Genomic DNA, 18824 nt, shown 5'->3' with positions numbered 1-18824 from the left:
GTGCCCTGGGTGCTGAAGCAAAGAGAAGCAGAGCTCAGCAAGACCTGTGGGGCAGTCGCCTCCTGCCTTGGGTTTTAGATCTAGACTGGTATCTGGGTTCTAGGAGTACCAGGGGTCCAGTCTCACAGCTCATTAGAGTGGGCTAGAGCTTATCTGGAGCAGATTCAAGAGTTTCGCCCTCTTCATATCACCTAGCCACCTCCTCCAAACTTCTTTCACAACAGCTGTGATATGTCATCGCATGAGCTGGGGCCCAGACATTCAACTGTGCAGGCAGGCAGATTTTTGTCAACACAAAGAAATGATCTCAGATAAGCTTTTAAAAATTACACATACACACACACACATACACATATGTATACGTATGTATCAGAAAGAGAAACCTCTACAAAAGATATACAAACAAATAGAGTCTAAGTTTTAGATTTGGGATAGTAGATTCAAAATAACTAATATTTATTAAGCCGTAGTTTTCTCACCAGTCAAGTAGGAAGTAGGATGAAAAACCTTCCTTCTGGTATAACCACGAGTCTCCAACTAAATCAAAGAACTGAGTGTGGGAAACACCTAGTACAGAGCACATAGCAGATTACAGCTGTTATTACTAAGTACCCAACATGTACTAGGCTCCATGTTAAACGCTCTCTTGAGGCAATAATGTGCAGCTGTACTCACCAGCTCCCATTTTACAAATGAAGAAATAGCAACTCAGAAGGATAGAGCAAGTTGCCTGAAACCAAACAGCTAGTTGGCCACAGAACTGGCCCTGAAATGTGCACAACTCAGCAACATACGAATTGCCTACAATTTTGCATCGACCTGAACCCAGAGAAGGAGGCAGGGCCAGGGGAGCCCATGTTGGGCTCTGAGCAGAGGCCCTTGACCAAACAGAAAGAAGGAAACAGAAGGCGGTTTAAAAGCAGAAGGAAACATGGAGGGAGTCTGGGGGAATGATGCATTGAGGATGCTGTCAGATGGTAACGTGGAAAAATAAACAAAAACATGTGGAACAGTGTCAATGTTGTAATAACAATTACCTCAAATTATGCACATGTGAGAAAGACTGACAAAGATCTCAAGGGAAGAAACAAGAAGGACTGTGGGTACATTTTTATACCCTATTGGATTTCTGTTAATATTAATAAATACTTCAGCAAGAGTCATTTTAAATGCTTTCAGAGATAGAGAAATCACAAATAAAAACAATTTTAAAATGTGACTATGTAAAAAGGAGAAACTTCTACATGTCAAAAAAAATCAACTAAAATGGAGACAACGAATGGTGAAGACATAATTGTAGCAAATATGATAGCCAAAGGGTTAAAAACAATACCTTTTTTTTTAAGTGGAGGGGTTGTCTTTATTATTATTATTATTTTAAATAATGGTTTCCTCTGATACAATTAGGGAAGGTTTTAATAATCACATTTCTTACAGTGAGCATTTATTACCGTTTTTTCTTTTTGCTACGTAATATACAAACACAAAAATACACAGAACACATATATAGGTAAATGAAAGAGTATAATGTGAATACCCATGTAATGACTACCTAGATCAAGAACATCAAAAGCAACATTACTTCTATCATTGGAACACTAACAATAAATACTGTATTAAAAATTCTTTTCCTGAGTCCCTCACATAGAATGAAATGACTATATATGAAAATCCTGTGTTAATTAAATCTTCTTTATCACTAATTAACATTTATTGAGCTCTTACTATTCTGAGCACTTTACATAGATCATTTCATTGAATTCTTAAAATAGCTTCCATGAGCTACGTGCCATCATCCTGTTTTACAGATGAGGAAACTGAAGAATAGAACAGTAAGATAACTTGCCCTGAGGCACACAGCTAAAAGGTATCAGAATCCGGCTTCATAGTCTATGCTCTTAACTTCTACACAATACTGCCTCAAACAACAAAATGGCCCCTGCTTACCCTTGCCCCCTCACTTCTCCTTTTTTTTTTTTTTTCACAATCACACAGACACATTGTAAAAAAATAGAGTTAGAAAATCGTCTTCAAGAATCTAAGCTACTGGGACACAGCTCAACAGTTTCAGGTACTTTCCCTCTAGCCACTCTAATACACCATAAACTAAAAAGGGATATCTATATAATGCATACGAATAACCTCCAGGATAACTTCTCAGTTCTGTCTGAAATCTCTCAGCCACCAAAATTTTATTTTTTCTCATTTCTCTCTTCCCCCTTTTGGTCAAGAAGAAAAGTATTACCTTTATTGAGAAAGCACACTCCTTAAAATCAACAGGAAAGCATTAAGATTCCAAGAGGCAGACAAACAAAATATATGGACACAATTCACACACACAAAGCATTACCACTTAATATACTTAAAGGAAAATTTCATCTTCACCAGTAATTAAATGACTATATTAAAATGGAAATAAAATACCACTTCTATCCACTGAGTTTCAAAATATAGTTTTAAATTATAAAACAAACTTAGATATTAACACCTGGGTAAAATGGCAAACACTTTTGGATAAAAAATATGGCAAGGTACAATACAAAGTTTTTAAATGTTCATACCCTTTGAGCCAATAATTGCACACCCGGAAGTCCATCTAGAGGAAAGTACTGAAAATCCAAAGTTTAAGGATGTGCAAAGATGTTCACTGCACGTTAAGAAAACTTAAGCCTCCCTAAACAATCAACTACAGAGTGATGAAGAGATGGTTACATGGGGAACCACCATATAAAATGTAAGTTAATAAAAGCAGAAATAGAAAACATAAACACCTCATGGTTACAATGATATGTATAAAGTGTGTGGGAGGTGGGGGGGAAGGAGAGTACTATACTCGGTAAAAAGAGAGTAATGAAATAAACCAAAATGTCAGCAGATGCTATTCTGAGGAAAGAAATCAAGAAATCTTTGCGTGGTCTCTACTTTTTTTTATCCACTTTTCTGTATTATCCAAGTTTTCCTTAAATGACTCTTTGGATAGAAAAAAAAAAGCTTTATGTTTTAAACAGTTTTCAGGTTTTGGTACTTGTACAGTTCACCAGTCCATTTTTTTCCACTCTAGATAGAAATTTCTTCATATTTGGACCAGCATTTACTAAGGATTTGCTTAACAAGAGACCATGGAAAAGCAAACGGTCGCTTTCAAATGACTATGAGAAACTCCGTGCTGCCTGGAGATCAGCTGCACACAGCCCATGGGAAGCAGTTACTGTAGGCACGAGGCCGGCCCCTCTCCTTTATGTGGTCTCTCCCCAAGCTTTCTGGGCCCCGAAAGAGTAGACCAGGGGCTTCCCAGGGCCCTCAGAGAGCTGATTTCCTCTGGGTGTGTGATAAAGTTCAAAATTTGACCTTCAACCAATAAAATAGGAATTGTGATTTAAACATGTGAGAATTTTGCTTAATTAATTGAAATAGTTAATATTAATTTACTCTTAAAAGTAAATATTAATTTACTCTTAAAAGTAGCCTAAGTCCTTTCCAAGAAGGTCCTATTTATATGGCAATTTATACTGATAGTGTATTGGGTTTTTCTTAAGCAGAAGTCAAAAGGACCTGTTCTCCCCTTTCTGACAAGTAAATAAAACAGCAGGGAGATCAAATAACTCACTAAGAAGAAGATATAATTTTTTATCTTCCTTTTTACAGTCTCATATCCACTTCCGTTGGGAATAACAAAGTCTGAATTCTTATGCAACACTTATCTAAATGTGTCGATTTTATCAGATTGATGAATTCTGCTAACAAAAGGCAGCGCTAGGAAATCTTTTATGACATATTTGGCCCATTCATAAGGCTGGAGCTTTAATTTAAGCAACTTGAGAATTATGAGGGAGAGCTGCAGGTGTTGGATGTGAAAAAAAAATTATAAATGGGAAGGCATATCAATCTTTATGACGGGGAAACAAAAACATTTTCTACTTGCTTGCCCTCCAAAGACAGGCAAGAAGGAGAAGTGGAAGTGGCAGGATATTGTCTTGGGCTGCATAGCAAAGAGGAAGTATTGCTGTCTCCCAGTGACCACTATTTAGTATTGATCAAAAGGGGCTGGCCCAGAAAGGAAGAGAAAAATTGATAAAACAATGAGGTTTGCCAACACTGTATGCTCAACAAGGACATCTTCTCACTTTCTCAACATCAGAATAAGTCATTCCTTCCTCAGCTCCCCATGCAACCAGATGGTTTTCTGTCCCGCTGTCCTCACCTCCCTCTAGCCATCCCCCACACCATTATCCTTCCCCTCCACCCCCTGCCAGTAGCACTGTCTCCTTTCTGCCACCATGGAGCTCTCCTCCCAGAACCCTCTCTGAGCATAATCGAAACCAATGCTTGATGAGGCCTGGGGACTCTTGCTGGTCCAGATCTCCCAAAGTCTTGACCTCCTCTCCATTCACTACATCACTACAACCATCTCTTCCCTCTCTGGGGGCCTCCTTCTCCTCCTATCTTCCTGCTGGTCCCTGGGCCCTCCTCTCCAAGCCATCCTCCCACCTGCAGCCAGTGATGCCTGGGTGAGAAAGCCTCCTCTGATCCAGTCACTCCCTTACACGGAGTCCTTTAATGGCTGCCCACTTCCCATCAGGTAAGAGTGTAAAGCTCCCTGGTATGAAGTACTAATAAGAACCTTTGCAATATGGCCTCTCCCAATCTTGTCTGCCACAAATATTCAACTGTCTGTCTGTCTGGCCACCCATCCAATTTTATAAGCCCCTCTGACAGAGACAGCCAGCTGTCCGCCAAAATTCACTTTTCCCTCTTGCTGGCTGAAGCGTAGATAAGCAGATGGCTAGAGAACACATTTCCTAGCCTCTCGTGAACCTAGGCTTGGCTAGGCTTGGCAGGAATGACTAAGTTCCCACCAACAGATCAGAAGTGGGAAGGATATGTGTGGCACCCCAGACCCAGGCCCTAAGATGCTAGGCATGCACTCCCCTATGTCTTGACCCCAGCTTTGACCACACAGACAATGGGTAGAGGAGCGGCAAGAGTGAAGCAGCCTCAGTTTCTGAACAACGTGTCGAGCAGAACCACCCTCCAACCTGAACTGTTTACATTAGGATGCAACCTAGAAATTAACCTCTAGGTTTCTGATGCTTCTATCCTCTTTGGCCTCTCTCTAAAGCATCTTAGCCTTCACCTTGCATGATAATGGTCTTGCTATATGCAAGAACCTGGAAGGTTCCATTTATGGGGACCTGAAGTTGATACCTGCCTGACCAATTCATGTTCATTCTTATACATGTGAACGTTCCTCTCCTTAGCAGACCTACTTGGTGTTTTCTAGGGTCTTCTGCATTTTCTTGGTCATTTTATCAATTGCTGCCTGTCTCTTCCCCTCGGCTAAGAGGTCTGTTTTGTTCAGGACCACGACCAGCTTCTGGCAGGCAATCTGCCCGATGACAAGGCACTCCGCCGACTGGGTCTGCATGCCCTTGGTCACGTCGATGACCAGCATCATCAGATCGATGATCTGGGCTCCTGGGATGAGAGAAGACAAGGTCAGGGAGGGGAAAAGGGTGACACACCCTCAGGAAATTTCCCAATGCCCTAGACCAGGCAGAAATGGCCATATGAACGTACTGGGATGAAAATGGAGAGCGTGTGAAAGGAACCATTACCACACACCTCCTAACACCAGGCAGTGTTCTGACAGACACGAAGCCACTGAATTCTCATGTCATTAGGGATTGAATTCAGTGTCCAAAGACATTTCAAGGCCTAAACTCCTTGTGACCCTATTCATAAATAGGATCTTTTAAGATTTGATTAGTTAAGATGAGGTCAAAATGGATGAGGGAGGGCCCTAATCCAATATGACTGGTGTCCTTAGGAGGAGCGGACATTTAGAGACAGACAGACAGGAGAATCAGCCACGTGATGGAGGCAGACTGAGTTATGCCACAAGCCAAAGAATATGATGGACTGCTGGCCACCACCAGAACCCTACATATTTAAGAGGACAGATGGCCCTGCTGACACCTTGATTTTATACTTCTGGCCTCTAGAACTAAAAGATAGTAAATTTCTGTTGTTTAAGTTGCTCAGTTTATGGCAGCCCTAGAAAACTGAATCACCTCACAACTACCATAAGAAATAAGGTGTAGGTTGGATACCGAATCACGTCCCCACAAAAGGCATGCTCAGGTCAGGTAAACCCACCAAAGATAAAACCTTTTAAGATGGTACTGGTTAAGGTGTGCCCAAACTGAATGACAACAGACCTCAATCTAACATTGGCTGAAGTCCTGATAAGCAAAGGAAAAAGAACACAGAGAAGAAGACTAAGAAGAAGCCAAAAGTCAACAGAACCCAAAGGAGAAAGGAGCAGACAGCACCTGTGCACTGCCAAATGCCAGAAAGGCCAAGGACACAGGACTGCCGGCAGTCAGACCCAAAACACCACAGTTCTCGGGGAGAAAGCATCACCTTGCTGACTCCTTGATTTTGGACTCCTCTTAGCGTCAAAACTGTGAGCAGATCAACTCCCATTGTTTGAGCCAAACTACTGTATGACCTTTGTTTTAGCAGTTGGAAAGCAAAAACAGTGTATTATTCCCATTTTGAGATGAAAAACTGAGGCCTATGAAAGGCAGAAAACTGGCCTGGACTCACACAGCTGACACACAGCAGAACCAGGTTCAGATATAGGTCTGACTTCAAAACCCATGTCATTCTGTTGCACCAATTTTATCATCTTCATTCTATCTTACACAGGAAAAATAGTCAAGCAGGAGAAAGCTCACTGATTTATGCTAGGCTTGGCAAATGCCTCAAGACTTGCCCATGTCAAGACAGGGAACAGAAAGTACAGAGGTGACAATGTGTGGTGGTTTTGGAACTACACGTACCCCAGAAAATCATGCTCTTAAAGCTCATCTTATTCCTGTGTAAACCTATTATAAGTAACACCTTTTGATGAGGTTATTTCAGTTAAGGTGTGGCCTAAGGTGGGTCTTAATCCTCTTACTGGAGTCCTTTATAAGAGAATGTAATTCAGACAAAGAAAGCGAAGGCCACAGAAGTAAGCAGCTGAAAGTAATGAAACCTGGAGGAGAAGGAAGAGACCAACAGACACCACCAGTACCTTGTCATGTGGCAGAAGGCCCAAGGATCACCAGCAGCCAATCTTTGGAAGAAGGCATCACCCTAATGATGCCATGCTCTGAACATTCTCACAGCCTCAAAACTGTAAGCTAATATAATTTCCTTTGTTAAGGCCGACCCATTTTATGGTATCTGCTTTGAGATGCCTAGTAAACTAAAACAGGGTAGGAAGGAGTATCTCCTGTGGCCCCTGTATCTCCTCCCAGCACTCATAGTTTACTAGGCTCATCGTGTATGTTGTTGGGTTCCTTCTCCTTACTGCCTTTTTACTTTCTAATCTTTTGGGGAGGTTCTTATTCTTTCAGGGAGGCTGGGCTCATCCAAGGTTCAGTTACCTTGGATGCTGTACAGCTTCCCGAGCTGTGAGTGATGTCTTGGTAAACAACCACACCTGAGCTGAACAAGAGCAGGTAGACAGGCAATTCACAGGGGAGTCAGTGAGGGGAAACCAGCCTATGTCATGCCAGGAAGACTGATGCTAACCACTGAATGGGGTGTGTCCTTTGTACTGGGATTTGGAGAAGTTTTAAGACATAAAGGGTGTTATTTTGGGATGTAGGAAGAACATAAATGTTTTTTCCATTGAAATTAGTGACGATTACATTTCACCTTACAAGAATTTGCTCTATGAGGGGTCTTCAAGACAAAATGACCGACACTTTTAGAAAGAGGAAGAGAGCTCCGTGAATGATTCTGATGACCTCGCCCTGATGCTGAAGAGAGGGAAGGCAAGGCAGGGTGGAGCGGGTAGGGGATTTTCTTTCCTGTTGGTTCGCTGGCCCACGTGCACAATGATCTCCATCATACCCTCAGACTGACAAAATAACCTAGTATTTCAGATGAAGCAAGAAAGCCTGAAGGTCATTCAGCCAACTGCCCCAAAAGGGTGCTAGAAACCAGAGCTCCCAATTCCTCTGCTGAATATTTCTTCTTATGAATGGAGAGGCCTCCTGGTCACCACTGACCTGCCAAGTGCCTCTGGCCTCCCAAAGGAAAAACAACATGTGGCATCACTGGCTTTAGTGGGACCTAGGAGCACCCCAACTCTTTTCCCCCTCCCCCAGATCCCAGCCTCGACTTCTCTCTCATCCAGTGAGCCTGGGACATAAATGAAGCCTGGTCCCAAGAAGCCTGGAGGGGCAGGCAAGTGCACACAGCTGCTGGCATACATGTGGGAGGCCCAGGACTCTATCATAACCATGGAGAGGGGGGACACAGGCTTGATCAGCTACCATGAATGGGAAAAGGATCTAAAACAGACTCGACCTTTTTTTTTAAAGGAAGACTAAAAACCCTTATTGGCTGATAGATTCCTCCTTTTCCTCCCCTCATATGGACTGGATCACCAGCATGCCTCTTGAATCACCCTCCAGTCCATCTTCACTTCCCAAAGCCAACATCAGGCTTGTGGCAGTTGTCCCCTAATGGATCCCTGTGCTTCTTCCTTGTCCCTCTAAGATACATTCTCCAAACAGCTTCTCAGAAGGAGCTTTCTAAAAATATATAATTGACTGATACACTGGTAGAGGGGTGGGAGAGTAAACTAGTGTAACGACTATGGAGCCCAATTTGGAAAAGAGCTAGCAAAATGCACATAATCTCTGACCCAGCCAAGTACGCATACCTGTGAAATGACCACTGCATTGCAGGAGGTTTGGGGAGCCAAAGATGGAAGCCATGTCAACATCCATCCTAGGTGACAGGTTAACACATGTAAATAATACCATGCCCTCACAAGAGAATATTATTCAGCCATTCATATTATTTAGTACTGTGGAGTGACCTTCCGGATGGAGTAAGTGCAAAAAAGCAAAGCAGAACAACATGTAGAGCATAATCTGTGTTAAAAAGGGAGAAAAGGGGTATGTGTGTGTGTTGTATATGAATACATATTTCCTTGCATATGCATAAACTATCTCTGAAGAAGTATGAAAGAAACTAACAAGATCTATGGACAGGGAAGGGGGATAGGAAGGAAACTCTTCACTCAACACTCTCCTGGGACTCTGACATTTTAACACAGGTGTATACCATTCCCTCAGAAATTACTACATTTATAATTTTCAGTACATAAGTAAATAAATAATCAAATGTGGACCTGATGGTCAAGAGTCCCAGCGTCCTTGGAACAATACCAAGCTCCTTAGTGTGGCTTTGGGAGCTCCCTATTTCCTGCCTAACAGCTACTTCATGTACCTGCCATGCCAAGCACTGTGCTAGGTGCTTGACACCATCCTTTCATGTGTTCCTCGCCCCACCCCATAACCACACGATGCTGGCATTTCCCTTGACTACTGTGAGCCTAAGCCTGGCCCCACCCATGAAGGTGCAATCTCTCCCTCCATCCTCATCACTAGCAAGCAAATCTGCCGACAGGACACAGGCTACCAGGCCAGGTCTTAAGGGAGAAAGGGATAGACCGGGTGGGTGAGTGGGACCTCCTTGGGATTTGCAGCCTGGGTGCAGTTCTTTCCAACGACTGGAGAGCCATCTTCACAGCAGGACTCTACTGCCTGACCCCATGGGCCTCTGCCTCCAGGGTGCTTGAGAACTGCTGTGCAAAGCTGTGTCCCCACAGAGGTGACAGTAGCATGTTATTGTGAGAATAATTAACAACACTGAATGGTGTGTGAATGTGGTGGAAAAGGAAAGTTTAGAGTGATATGGCACCAGAAGGCAAGTTGGGGGTTAAAACATGGAATATTTAACACTGTGAATATTATGGTGGACACTGACTGTGATTATCTGTACAAATATTCTTAAAAAGTTCTTTAATGAACTAGAACAAATGTATAACACTACTACAAGGAGTTAATAATAGAGTGGTATATGGGGAAAAATGTACATATTATAAACTATAAACTGTAGTTCACAGTAATATTTTAATACTCTTTTTATCAACAGTAATAAATGTACTGCACCAATACTAGGGGTCAATAATAGGGATAGGCTATGAGATATGGGAAGATTTAGGTTTTCTTTTTAATTTTTATTTCTTTTCTAGAGTAATGAAAATGTTCTAAATTTGATCATGGGATGTATACACAACTATGTGATGGTACTGTGAGCTACTGTTTGTATAGTTCAGATGGTTTGTATGGTGTATGTATACATCTCAATAAAACTGTGTATTAAAAAAAGCTGTGTCCCCCTAAAGCTTTCATGTGTCACTGAAGGATTCTTCCAGACCAACTCCAACTCTCTAGGCACGCCCTAGAATTTAAGCATCACCCCACCTAGCCTACACGATTGCTGAGCCCACTTCACAGAGCAGCAGTGGGAGCTTTAGGGAGGCTGGGTGGCAGCCCGGCAGATGTGCAGAGGAGATAAGGACCCCCATGCCTGTGCCCTCACCCACCGAGCCAGAGTCTGATCTTCCTGACAGGGACCAGCCCCTTCTCTAGCCTCCTCTCCCACAACCCCCATCTCATGCTCCTTGCTTGCCATTCCCGTGCTCCTGCTCTGCCCAGAATGCCTACACAAAGCTCACTTGCCCCTGACCCTGGCCTCCCACCTCATCCCACCATGAGAACTCCTACAGACCAAGGCCTGAGTTTTCCATCATACTCACAGCAGCCTGCACAGGACTAGGGCTGGAGCACAGCTTTATAAATCTTCGTCGGACTGAACTGAGCAAATACTAGCTCCCTCCTATTCTGCTTCCTCCACTTTATTTACCAGAAATCTGTTCCTTTTCTCCGATCTTTAATTTCCTATTGGTATATAGAACTACCTGGGGGTGATCTCCTGAAGGCTGGAGGGGAATGACTCTTAGAGTAATGGGCCTATCTTGCTTCTTATTCCTGTTGGGATCAGAGAGATGAGAAATGAAGCTGATCAACAGACCTAGATAGATAAGGGCTAACGGGACCCAGAGGCTCAGGAACGGGTTCAGGATTTCACTTGTAGCTTTATCCTGACAGCGACAAGTTGCCTTTGTTAAAGGGAGCTAATGGCCCTGCTCCAAAAGGCCAGGCATGAAGGCAGACCCTCTGCCAGACCCTCACTGCGCAGCCAACACTGGAGGACTTCTAAGGAGACCCCAGGTCACGGGGACTTAAGAAGCTGCACTGAGAACCAAGGCACCACTGGGAACTGAGGTCAGCTCAGGCGACAACCCGCTGCCTGTCAGTGCTCTCACTCTCATTTCTTCATCAAACTTTTGATCAGACGACAGGAAGTGACATCACTGGCCTGTCTTGAATCCCTAGTATTTCCACAGAATGAATCAAACAGTGTCCTTCCCAATTCCCACGAACCCAGGGTAGGAAATCATTCTGAAACAAGAGGGATAGAACGAGCAAGTGGGTGGGAAACACGACAAAAAATAGAGGCTTACAAATGACTCTCTATATTTTTCAATCTATCAGGGTTTTTCATCTAGTTGTACTGACTATAGAACTATTTAAAGAGTTGCAGAACAATTATAAGAGGTCTGAAGTTTCTCAGTACTTCCAAAAATTGCAATTTCCAATTCTGTAGATTATATATATTAATCATTCCAATAAAAAATAAGGAAAAACTTACAAAGGTCAGCATTTAACAAACTGTAAGTTATCTGTGAGATACAATTTTCCTTCTGGAACTAAAGAAAAATTGTGTATTGAGGAAAAAAATTTTAGCTGGAGAAACTGAACATAAAACTTCAAACATTTTAGCAACCTCAAAGCCTAGTGTGTATGTGTGTGTGTTATAATGAAAAGCTATAAGGATTCTAAAGTGGGGAAAATATTAAATTTAAAATCAAGAAAAAAATTTTTTTCAACTGATGACTTGTTAATTATTCAAGAAACAATGTAAATACGCTGTTAACAGCAATACAAAACTGCAGTGGCAACTGATCTGTTACTCTTATTATCACTATTTACCAAATTTATTGCATCGCTCTGTAGTCCAGCTTCCTCATCAGCATAATCAGGGCCACACCAGGCCCACCTCATTGATCTGTTGTGAAGATTAGATGAGAAAATAGATGCAGAGGGTTTAGAACAGCTCCTGGCACAAGTGGAACCCTTGATCATATCAGCTGCTCCGATCCCCATTCCTGCAGCTACTCCTATGATGCCCACTGCAGTACCCCACACAGCTCCATTTCATTGTCACTTATCTCAACCACAGTTCTACAGTAGACATGAGCCCTATTTTTTTTACTCTTTATTTATTTATTAAAAAAATTAATAACAAACAAATATATTAACATATCATTCCATTCTACCTATATAATCAGCAAGTCTCAATATGATCACATAGTTGCATATTCATCATTTCTTAGAACATGTTGCATCGATTTAGAAAAAGAAATAAAAAGACAACAGAAAAAGAAATAAAACAAATAAAGAAAAAAAAAAGATTATACATACCATACCCCTTACCCTTGGCTTTCATTTATCACTAGCATTTCAAACTAAATTTATTTTAACATTTGTTCCCCCTATTATTTATTTTTATTCCACATGTTCTACTCGTCTACTCGTTGATATGGTAAAAAAAAGGAGCATCAGACACAAGGTTTTCACAATCACAGAGTCACACTGTGAAAGCTATATCATTGTTCAATCATCATCAAGTAACATGGCTACTGGAACACAGCTCTACATTTTCAGGCAGTTTCCTCTAGCCTCTCCACTACATCTTGAACAACAAGGTGATATCTACTTAATGCGTAAGAATAACCTCCAGGATAACCTCTGGACTCTGTTTGGAATCTCTCAGCCATTGACACTTTGTCTCATTTCACTCTTCCCCCTTCCGGTCGAGAAGGTTCTCTCAATTCCTGGATGTTAATTCTCAGCTCATTCCAGCATCTCTGTCCCACGTTGCCAGGAAGGTCCACACCCCTGGGAGTCATGTCCCACGCAGAGAGGGGGAGGGTGGTGAGACTGCTCATCATGTTGGCTGGAGAGAGAGGCCACATCTGAGCAACAAAAGAGGCTCTCTTGGGGGTGACTCTTAGGCCTAGATTTTAAGTAGACTTAACCTATTCTTTGTGGGGTTAAGTTTCATATGAACAAACCCCAAGACTGCGGGCTCAGCCTATAGCTTTGGTTGTCCACACTGCTTGTGAGAATATCAAGAATTCAACTTGGGGAAGTTGAATTTCTCCCCGTTCTCACCATTCTCCGAAGGGGGCTTTGCAAATACTTTTCCACTCACTGATCGAATCACTCTGGGATTGACATGAGCCTTATTTAACAGATGACAAAGAAAGGCTCAGTGAGGTGAAGGAACAAACTCAAGGTCAAAGATTTGCTCAGAGAGACTTAAACTCAGGATCCACTGTTCTCTTTCTACCTCAGTACCCTGCATCCCTGAGTAGCAAGACCTAATTTCTATACGGAACTACTTGCTCTATACATGAGTGAGAGAAGACATGCATGAGTGAGGACCCCTGCCCATCCCCAGACTTGGCTGGGTGCTCCAGGTCAGCAGAAAGCAGGCTCCAGACGTTCAGATGTCCCACAAAAAGAAGCTCTTCAAAGACCAAGCTGGGAGGAGAGGACAGCTATCACTATCGCCACTATTTTATAGTCAATTATTCCCCATCGTATGGATTAAAAAACTAAGGCTCAGAAAGTCTAAATAACTTGCTCAAAGTCATCCAGTCAGGGTAGGAAACCCAGGCTTGGTCAGACGCCAACACAGGCTGCAGATGTCCCAGCCCTGACTCTCTGCCAAGGCAGGGAGGGGAGTGGCAAGGCCTCAGTTGCATTGTATCCATTTTGCTTTGCAGTGAATTAAGGAGCATACACTCAGGTGCGTGTTTCTTTTGTAAATTTTCGCTTTCTTGTGTTCTCTGCTTACTTTTCCGAAGCAGGGCAGCCCTGGAGTTTCTGTCTGCATATTCCCAATACCAGGAGAGTCTAGAATTGTGCAGAGAATCAGAAGTTTTGAAATGGAAGGGGCTTAGCAATGAGGGACATTTTATGTTGCAGACAAATACTGCAAATAGGGGGCCACAAATGGTGGTAAGAAGAAAGAGCACCCAGGGGTGCCCAGTCAATGCATCCAAATTGCAGCCTGGCCAGGGGTCTTGATTGACTCATCAGTAAAATTGGTATCTACACAGAGACACCTATTGCCAAAAGTCTGGTGAGAACCAGAGGGACTATCTGAAGAGGTCCCGCCTAATCCTGTGGACCTCAGTCAGTGGGACCAGTGCTCAGGGCTGAGCCAAGGCCTCAACCCTCCTAGCTAAGCCTCCACACAACCAAGTGGCTCCCAGATTCCAGCCCCATCTGGTGACTCAGAGGCCTGGGGGGAGGAGGAGGAAGCAAAGGGAAGTGGCGGGGTCAGGAATCCATGGGTCAAGGATGGTCCTATGCTCACAGCAGCATGTCCTACTTTTGCACTGTCCCGGATCCTCAGCCCCTATGGGCCCACTTGGAAGCCAGCCCACCTCCGTCACCTGACAGAAAACACTAACACTATCCTACATGCTACATAACCTGCCACAGGTTGGGTCATGACTGTGACAGGCTGGTGACCACGGGCCAGGTCCAGGTCCTCCACAGAGGTCGGAGCTGTAGAGGAGGGTTCCTAACACTTACCAGACCATCATCGTCACAAACTGATTCAGATGAAGGGGATTTTTATCAAGCCATTTACTCTCTCTGAATTCTGTTTCCCATCTGTAACCAGGGACACTAACATCATTTCTGACTTTCACAGGCAGTGGTCTCTCCTACCTGAGCCAGTAACCCCAGACACTGAGATAGGAGACAGTCCAAAGGCTGGCCTATTTTGACCAGGGGAACATGAGAAAGGGAACTTAGAGGAGAAGGCTGTGGCCCTTCAGCAGGAAGCAGGAGGCAGTGGCTTGGAACATGTCTCTGCGGAGCTGCCGGTGAGAGTCCACGGCAGGAATGCTGCAGTGAGACAGAGCCCAGGGGTGGCAGAGGGAGCAGCGGTGGGGCCGGGCAGAAAGCAAGCGTTGAGCTCTGCCCCTCGCCAGCGGTGCAGCCTCAGGCAGGCATGCCTTTTGACCTCTGGGGGCCCAGGATCCCTTCTCTGCAGTACACCAATACCAGAGACAACACCTAAAGGGGCAAGAAGAGGGCCTAATGCAGACTGGCTGCATCTAGAGCTCCATAAATTTAACAGCTGTCAGTGTCAGTGCCCTGTCACAACACTGGCACATAGGAAGAGCTCACGATGTGGCTACCTCCTTCCCTTACAACTCAACCAGACACAAAAGACTTGTACGATAAAGAGCCTGTACCCTTTACAGAGGGAGCAAGAGATGGGCAGTAGAGAGCAAACACTAACAAGGCCCTCAACTCCAGCAGTACCACAACAGGGCCCCTCATGGGGCCTTGGTAAGACTCTTGGTAACTAAGAGTCTAGAGGACCACGGCCACATCAAGGGTCAGGAAACCATGTTAGTCCAGCCAGCAGACGAGGACCCCTTCACAAACTTCTTAGGCAATTTCTACCATCCCACAGGGAAATACCTGAGCAGGACGACAGGACACTCCCTAAGTCGCTAATATTCCACAACCCATCAGCAACAAAATTCCCACCTCTTGATTTCTACGTAAATGATGCACCATACCTGATGGAGGAAGACAAGTTTTAGATGTTCTGCGTATTGCAAGTAAAAATGGAAGTGGAACTGGCTTGGATTCCAGCAGAACTGGTGTGCTGCTTAACAAATAAGAGATCCAAAAGTAGTAGCCACAATCCAAATATCACAACCACCACGAACTGGGAACTGGATGTGAGACAAGCTTGCACTTCCCATCAGTGGCTGCAAACTGACAACTTAAAAATATGCCAGGCTCTGGAATGGGTACTCTTTAGAGTGCACAGTGCTTGTGAGAATATGACATGTACACAGCCAACATTTACAATTTGAGGGATATCAACAAAATCTTTACAAAGCCGCAGATATGGCCACACAGGAGCAGCCATCCCCTACAGAACAGCTATACATTCTCAATTTTACCCTGGTCCCCACAACTCCCTATTGCCTCAGGCCTCATCATTCATACCAATAGCCTGTGACTTCAGCTTTCTATGCATTAGCTCTCAAATCTTCGCCATCCTTACCACAGCCCCAGGAGGAAGAAACTCTATCTCCTATTTCAGTAAGGAGAAACCTCAGGTCTGGTCCCACAACAGTAAATGGCCAAGACAGGGCCAGAACCAGAGCTGTCTGATTTCAATATGTCTGCTTTTTCTATTGCCAGCTGTCTCTTGGCCAGAGCCCCACATTCCAGAGGCCCCTGGGAACCCTGAGGCACCCTGAAGAGCAGGTGGGAAAGGCCCCGAGGGTGGGAAGAGGAAAGAGTGCAGACTCAGTGCAAGGGCAAACTGCCAGTGTCCTCTAGGACACATCCAAAACCAAAGATGAGTCCTTCAGGAGGGACCAGGAGAAGGGACACCTGGAGGACAATGGGCAGTGGAGGAACAGGGGAGCCAAAAATAGAGGCAATGGAGAGTCCATGTCAGAGAGCAAGGGAAAATCAACAGTGGGTGACAAGACAGCACGCAAATAAAGGTTGGGCACCAGCCAAAAGGAAGAAACAGCCTAAGCCCAGGAAACACAGGAAATTCCCAACACAACATCCCAGGAGTGGAGAGAAGGAAGCAGTCAGAGTGAGTGCACTGGCTGGCTATGAGGTCTTGGGTCAGTGACTAGACTTCTCTGAGTCTTACTGTTCATATCTGTAAATGGGGACACCACCACACCATGCCAGCTTATAGCCCTGTGGAGCCCAGCAGTTTCCAGGTGCTCCCCAACACTGGATGGTTGATGATAAGAATCTTCTGGAGTACTCGAGTGTCCCTATAAGAAAATCTACAAAAACAGACTCCCAATCATACAAAAATTCAATATATGACTAAAGCACCCACTCAAATCAGTATAAGGAAAAATGAATTATGTGAAACGACATGGGGCAATGGATAATCATCTAGCTAAAAATAAAACTGGATCCCTACTTTACACTTTAAATAAATTCCAAATGGATCAAAGATTTAAACATAAAAAAAAATAAAACCATAAAAGAACCAGGAAAAAAGAAACCTGTGAAAACTGTTTTATAATCTTAAAAGTAAAAAATACCAAAACCCAGAAACACAAAAAGGGAAAACAGAAAAGGTTAACACATTCAACAACATAAAAATCAAACATTTCTGCATGGAAAAATGTATGATCAAGTCCAAAGACAAATTTGGAGAGAAGTTAAAAATTCATCCTAGGGACAAAGGCCCATTTTCCTTAACATTTAAAAAGCTTCTTTGACTTCATAATAAAAAGGAACAACACAATTAAAGGCATCAACCATATCAAGAGAGTGCTCACTCATTCAGCACATTCATTGAACGCCTCTTACATACCAGGCCCTGGGTTGGAGCCAGACACCACTGTGATCAAAACTGACATCAATCCCAATGCAGTAGGGTAAAACAAAAAGTAAGCAATAAAGTGAGTTATACTGAGTATGGTAGAAGATATGTGTCATGGGGACAAAAGAGCAGGAAAAGAAGGCTCAGGAATGTGGGGAGGGAAGTTGGGTTGCAATTTCAAACAGGGTGGTCAGGAGAGGCCTTACAGAGAAGGCAGTGTCTGAGCAAAGACTCAAGAGTAGAGAAAGTTAGCAGGTACCTAGAAGAAGGCCCTTCCAGGCAGAGGGGAAAGCCAGTGCTTTTCCACCAAGGAGGCCAGCATAGCTGGAGGAGAGGAAGGTAGAGAGTGACTGGAGGCCAGGCCACAAAAGGAAACAGGGCCAAGGAAAAGAAATACACACAGCTCCATCACGTAATAATATGTTCTACCTCACCAGTCATAGGGCAGATGCAAATTAAAACTACCCTGAAATCCTACTTTTCACCTATTGGATTGACAGAAATAATAACTCATCACAATAAAAGTGGCTCACGTGCTAAGTCATTGCCCCACTAGCACTATGTGCAGACACACCAACTTGCCCAGTCCTTTTGACAGTCCTGGGTTGTAGCCTAATACATGATGAGGAAATTCAGTCTCTGGGTCACAGAACCAGGAAGAAGAGGAGCTGGATTTCAAGGCCAAGCCATGAGGCTCCAGACCCCAAGCTCTTATCCAGGAAAAGAAATGTCCGTCCACACATTGGATAGCACACTTGCTGCTAAAGGCATGGGGAAATAGGCAGTGTTGTCCATTGCTGGTAGAAGCCCACAGTGGCAAAACTTCAATAGTCAGCCAAAAAACAAATGCATATACCCTGTGAGTCAGCCAGGTACCCCCCCACATGCAAAATAAGGAACACACAAGGGCATTTGCTGCATCACTGCTTGTAACAGAAAAAAAAAAAACTGGAACCAATCTAACTGTCAAATTAGTAGGGAATTAGTTAAATAAATCTATATAATAGAATATTACACAGATATTTTTTAAAGGAGCTCTATATTCACTGAAATGGAACACCTATCAAATGCGCAGCACACTGCCATTACTAGAGATTTTGCATGAGAAAGTACGTGTTTGAAATCACGGAATGCCTGGAATTTTCAGAAGAAACTGGTCGCGGTAGTTTGCCACTGGATAAGTAAGCTAGGTAAGCAGGGGACAGGAGAGAGATTCCCTTTTCATTGTATACCCTTCCTGCACCTGTACAATTTTTAACCAAGTGCACGTATCACTGGTTTACAAAAAAACAGTAATTTATTTTCAAAGGTAAAGCTTCCTGATTCATTTGGAGAATTTCCTCCCAATTGGATAATTTCTGATACTCTTGCAA

General features: G+C 43.6%; 1 protein-coding gene across 5 annotated transcripts in view; it reads right to left on the bottom strand.

Annotated features, from left to right (window-relative positions):
* Positions 1–18824, bottom strand: part of EEFSEC (eukaryotic elongation factor, selenocysteine-tRNA specific) — a 348015-nt gene that overhangs the window by 222970 nt on the left and 106221 nt on the right. The window contains exon 2 of one of the 5 annotated variants that reach the window (XM_077116353.1): positions 5268–5475. The exons of the other annotated variants lie outside the window; for them this stretch is intronic. Coding sequence (XP_076972468.1) covers positions 5268–5475 — 208 coding nt within the window. The remainder of the gene's footprint in view (positions 1–5267; positions 5476–18824) is intronic. 5 annotated transcript variants of the gene reach the window in all.

Source organism: Tamandua tetradactyla, chromosome 9 (genome assembly GCF_023851605.1).
Source record: "Tamandua tetradactyla isolate mTamTet1 chromosome 9, mTamTet1.pri, whole genome shotgun sequence".
Taxonomy (NCBI): Eukaryota; Metazoa; Chordata; class Mammalia; order Pilosa; family Myrmecophagidae; genus Tamandua; species Tamandua tetradactyla.
The sequence above is the reverse complement of the archived record's forward strand: the minus strand, read 5'-3'. Positions and strand labels throughout refer to the sequence as shown.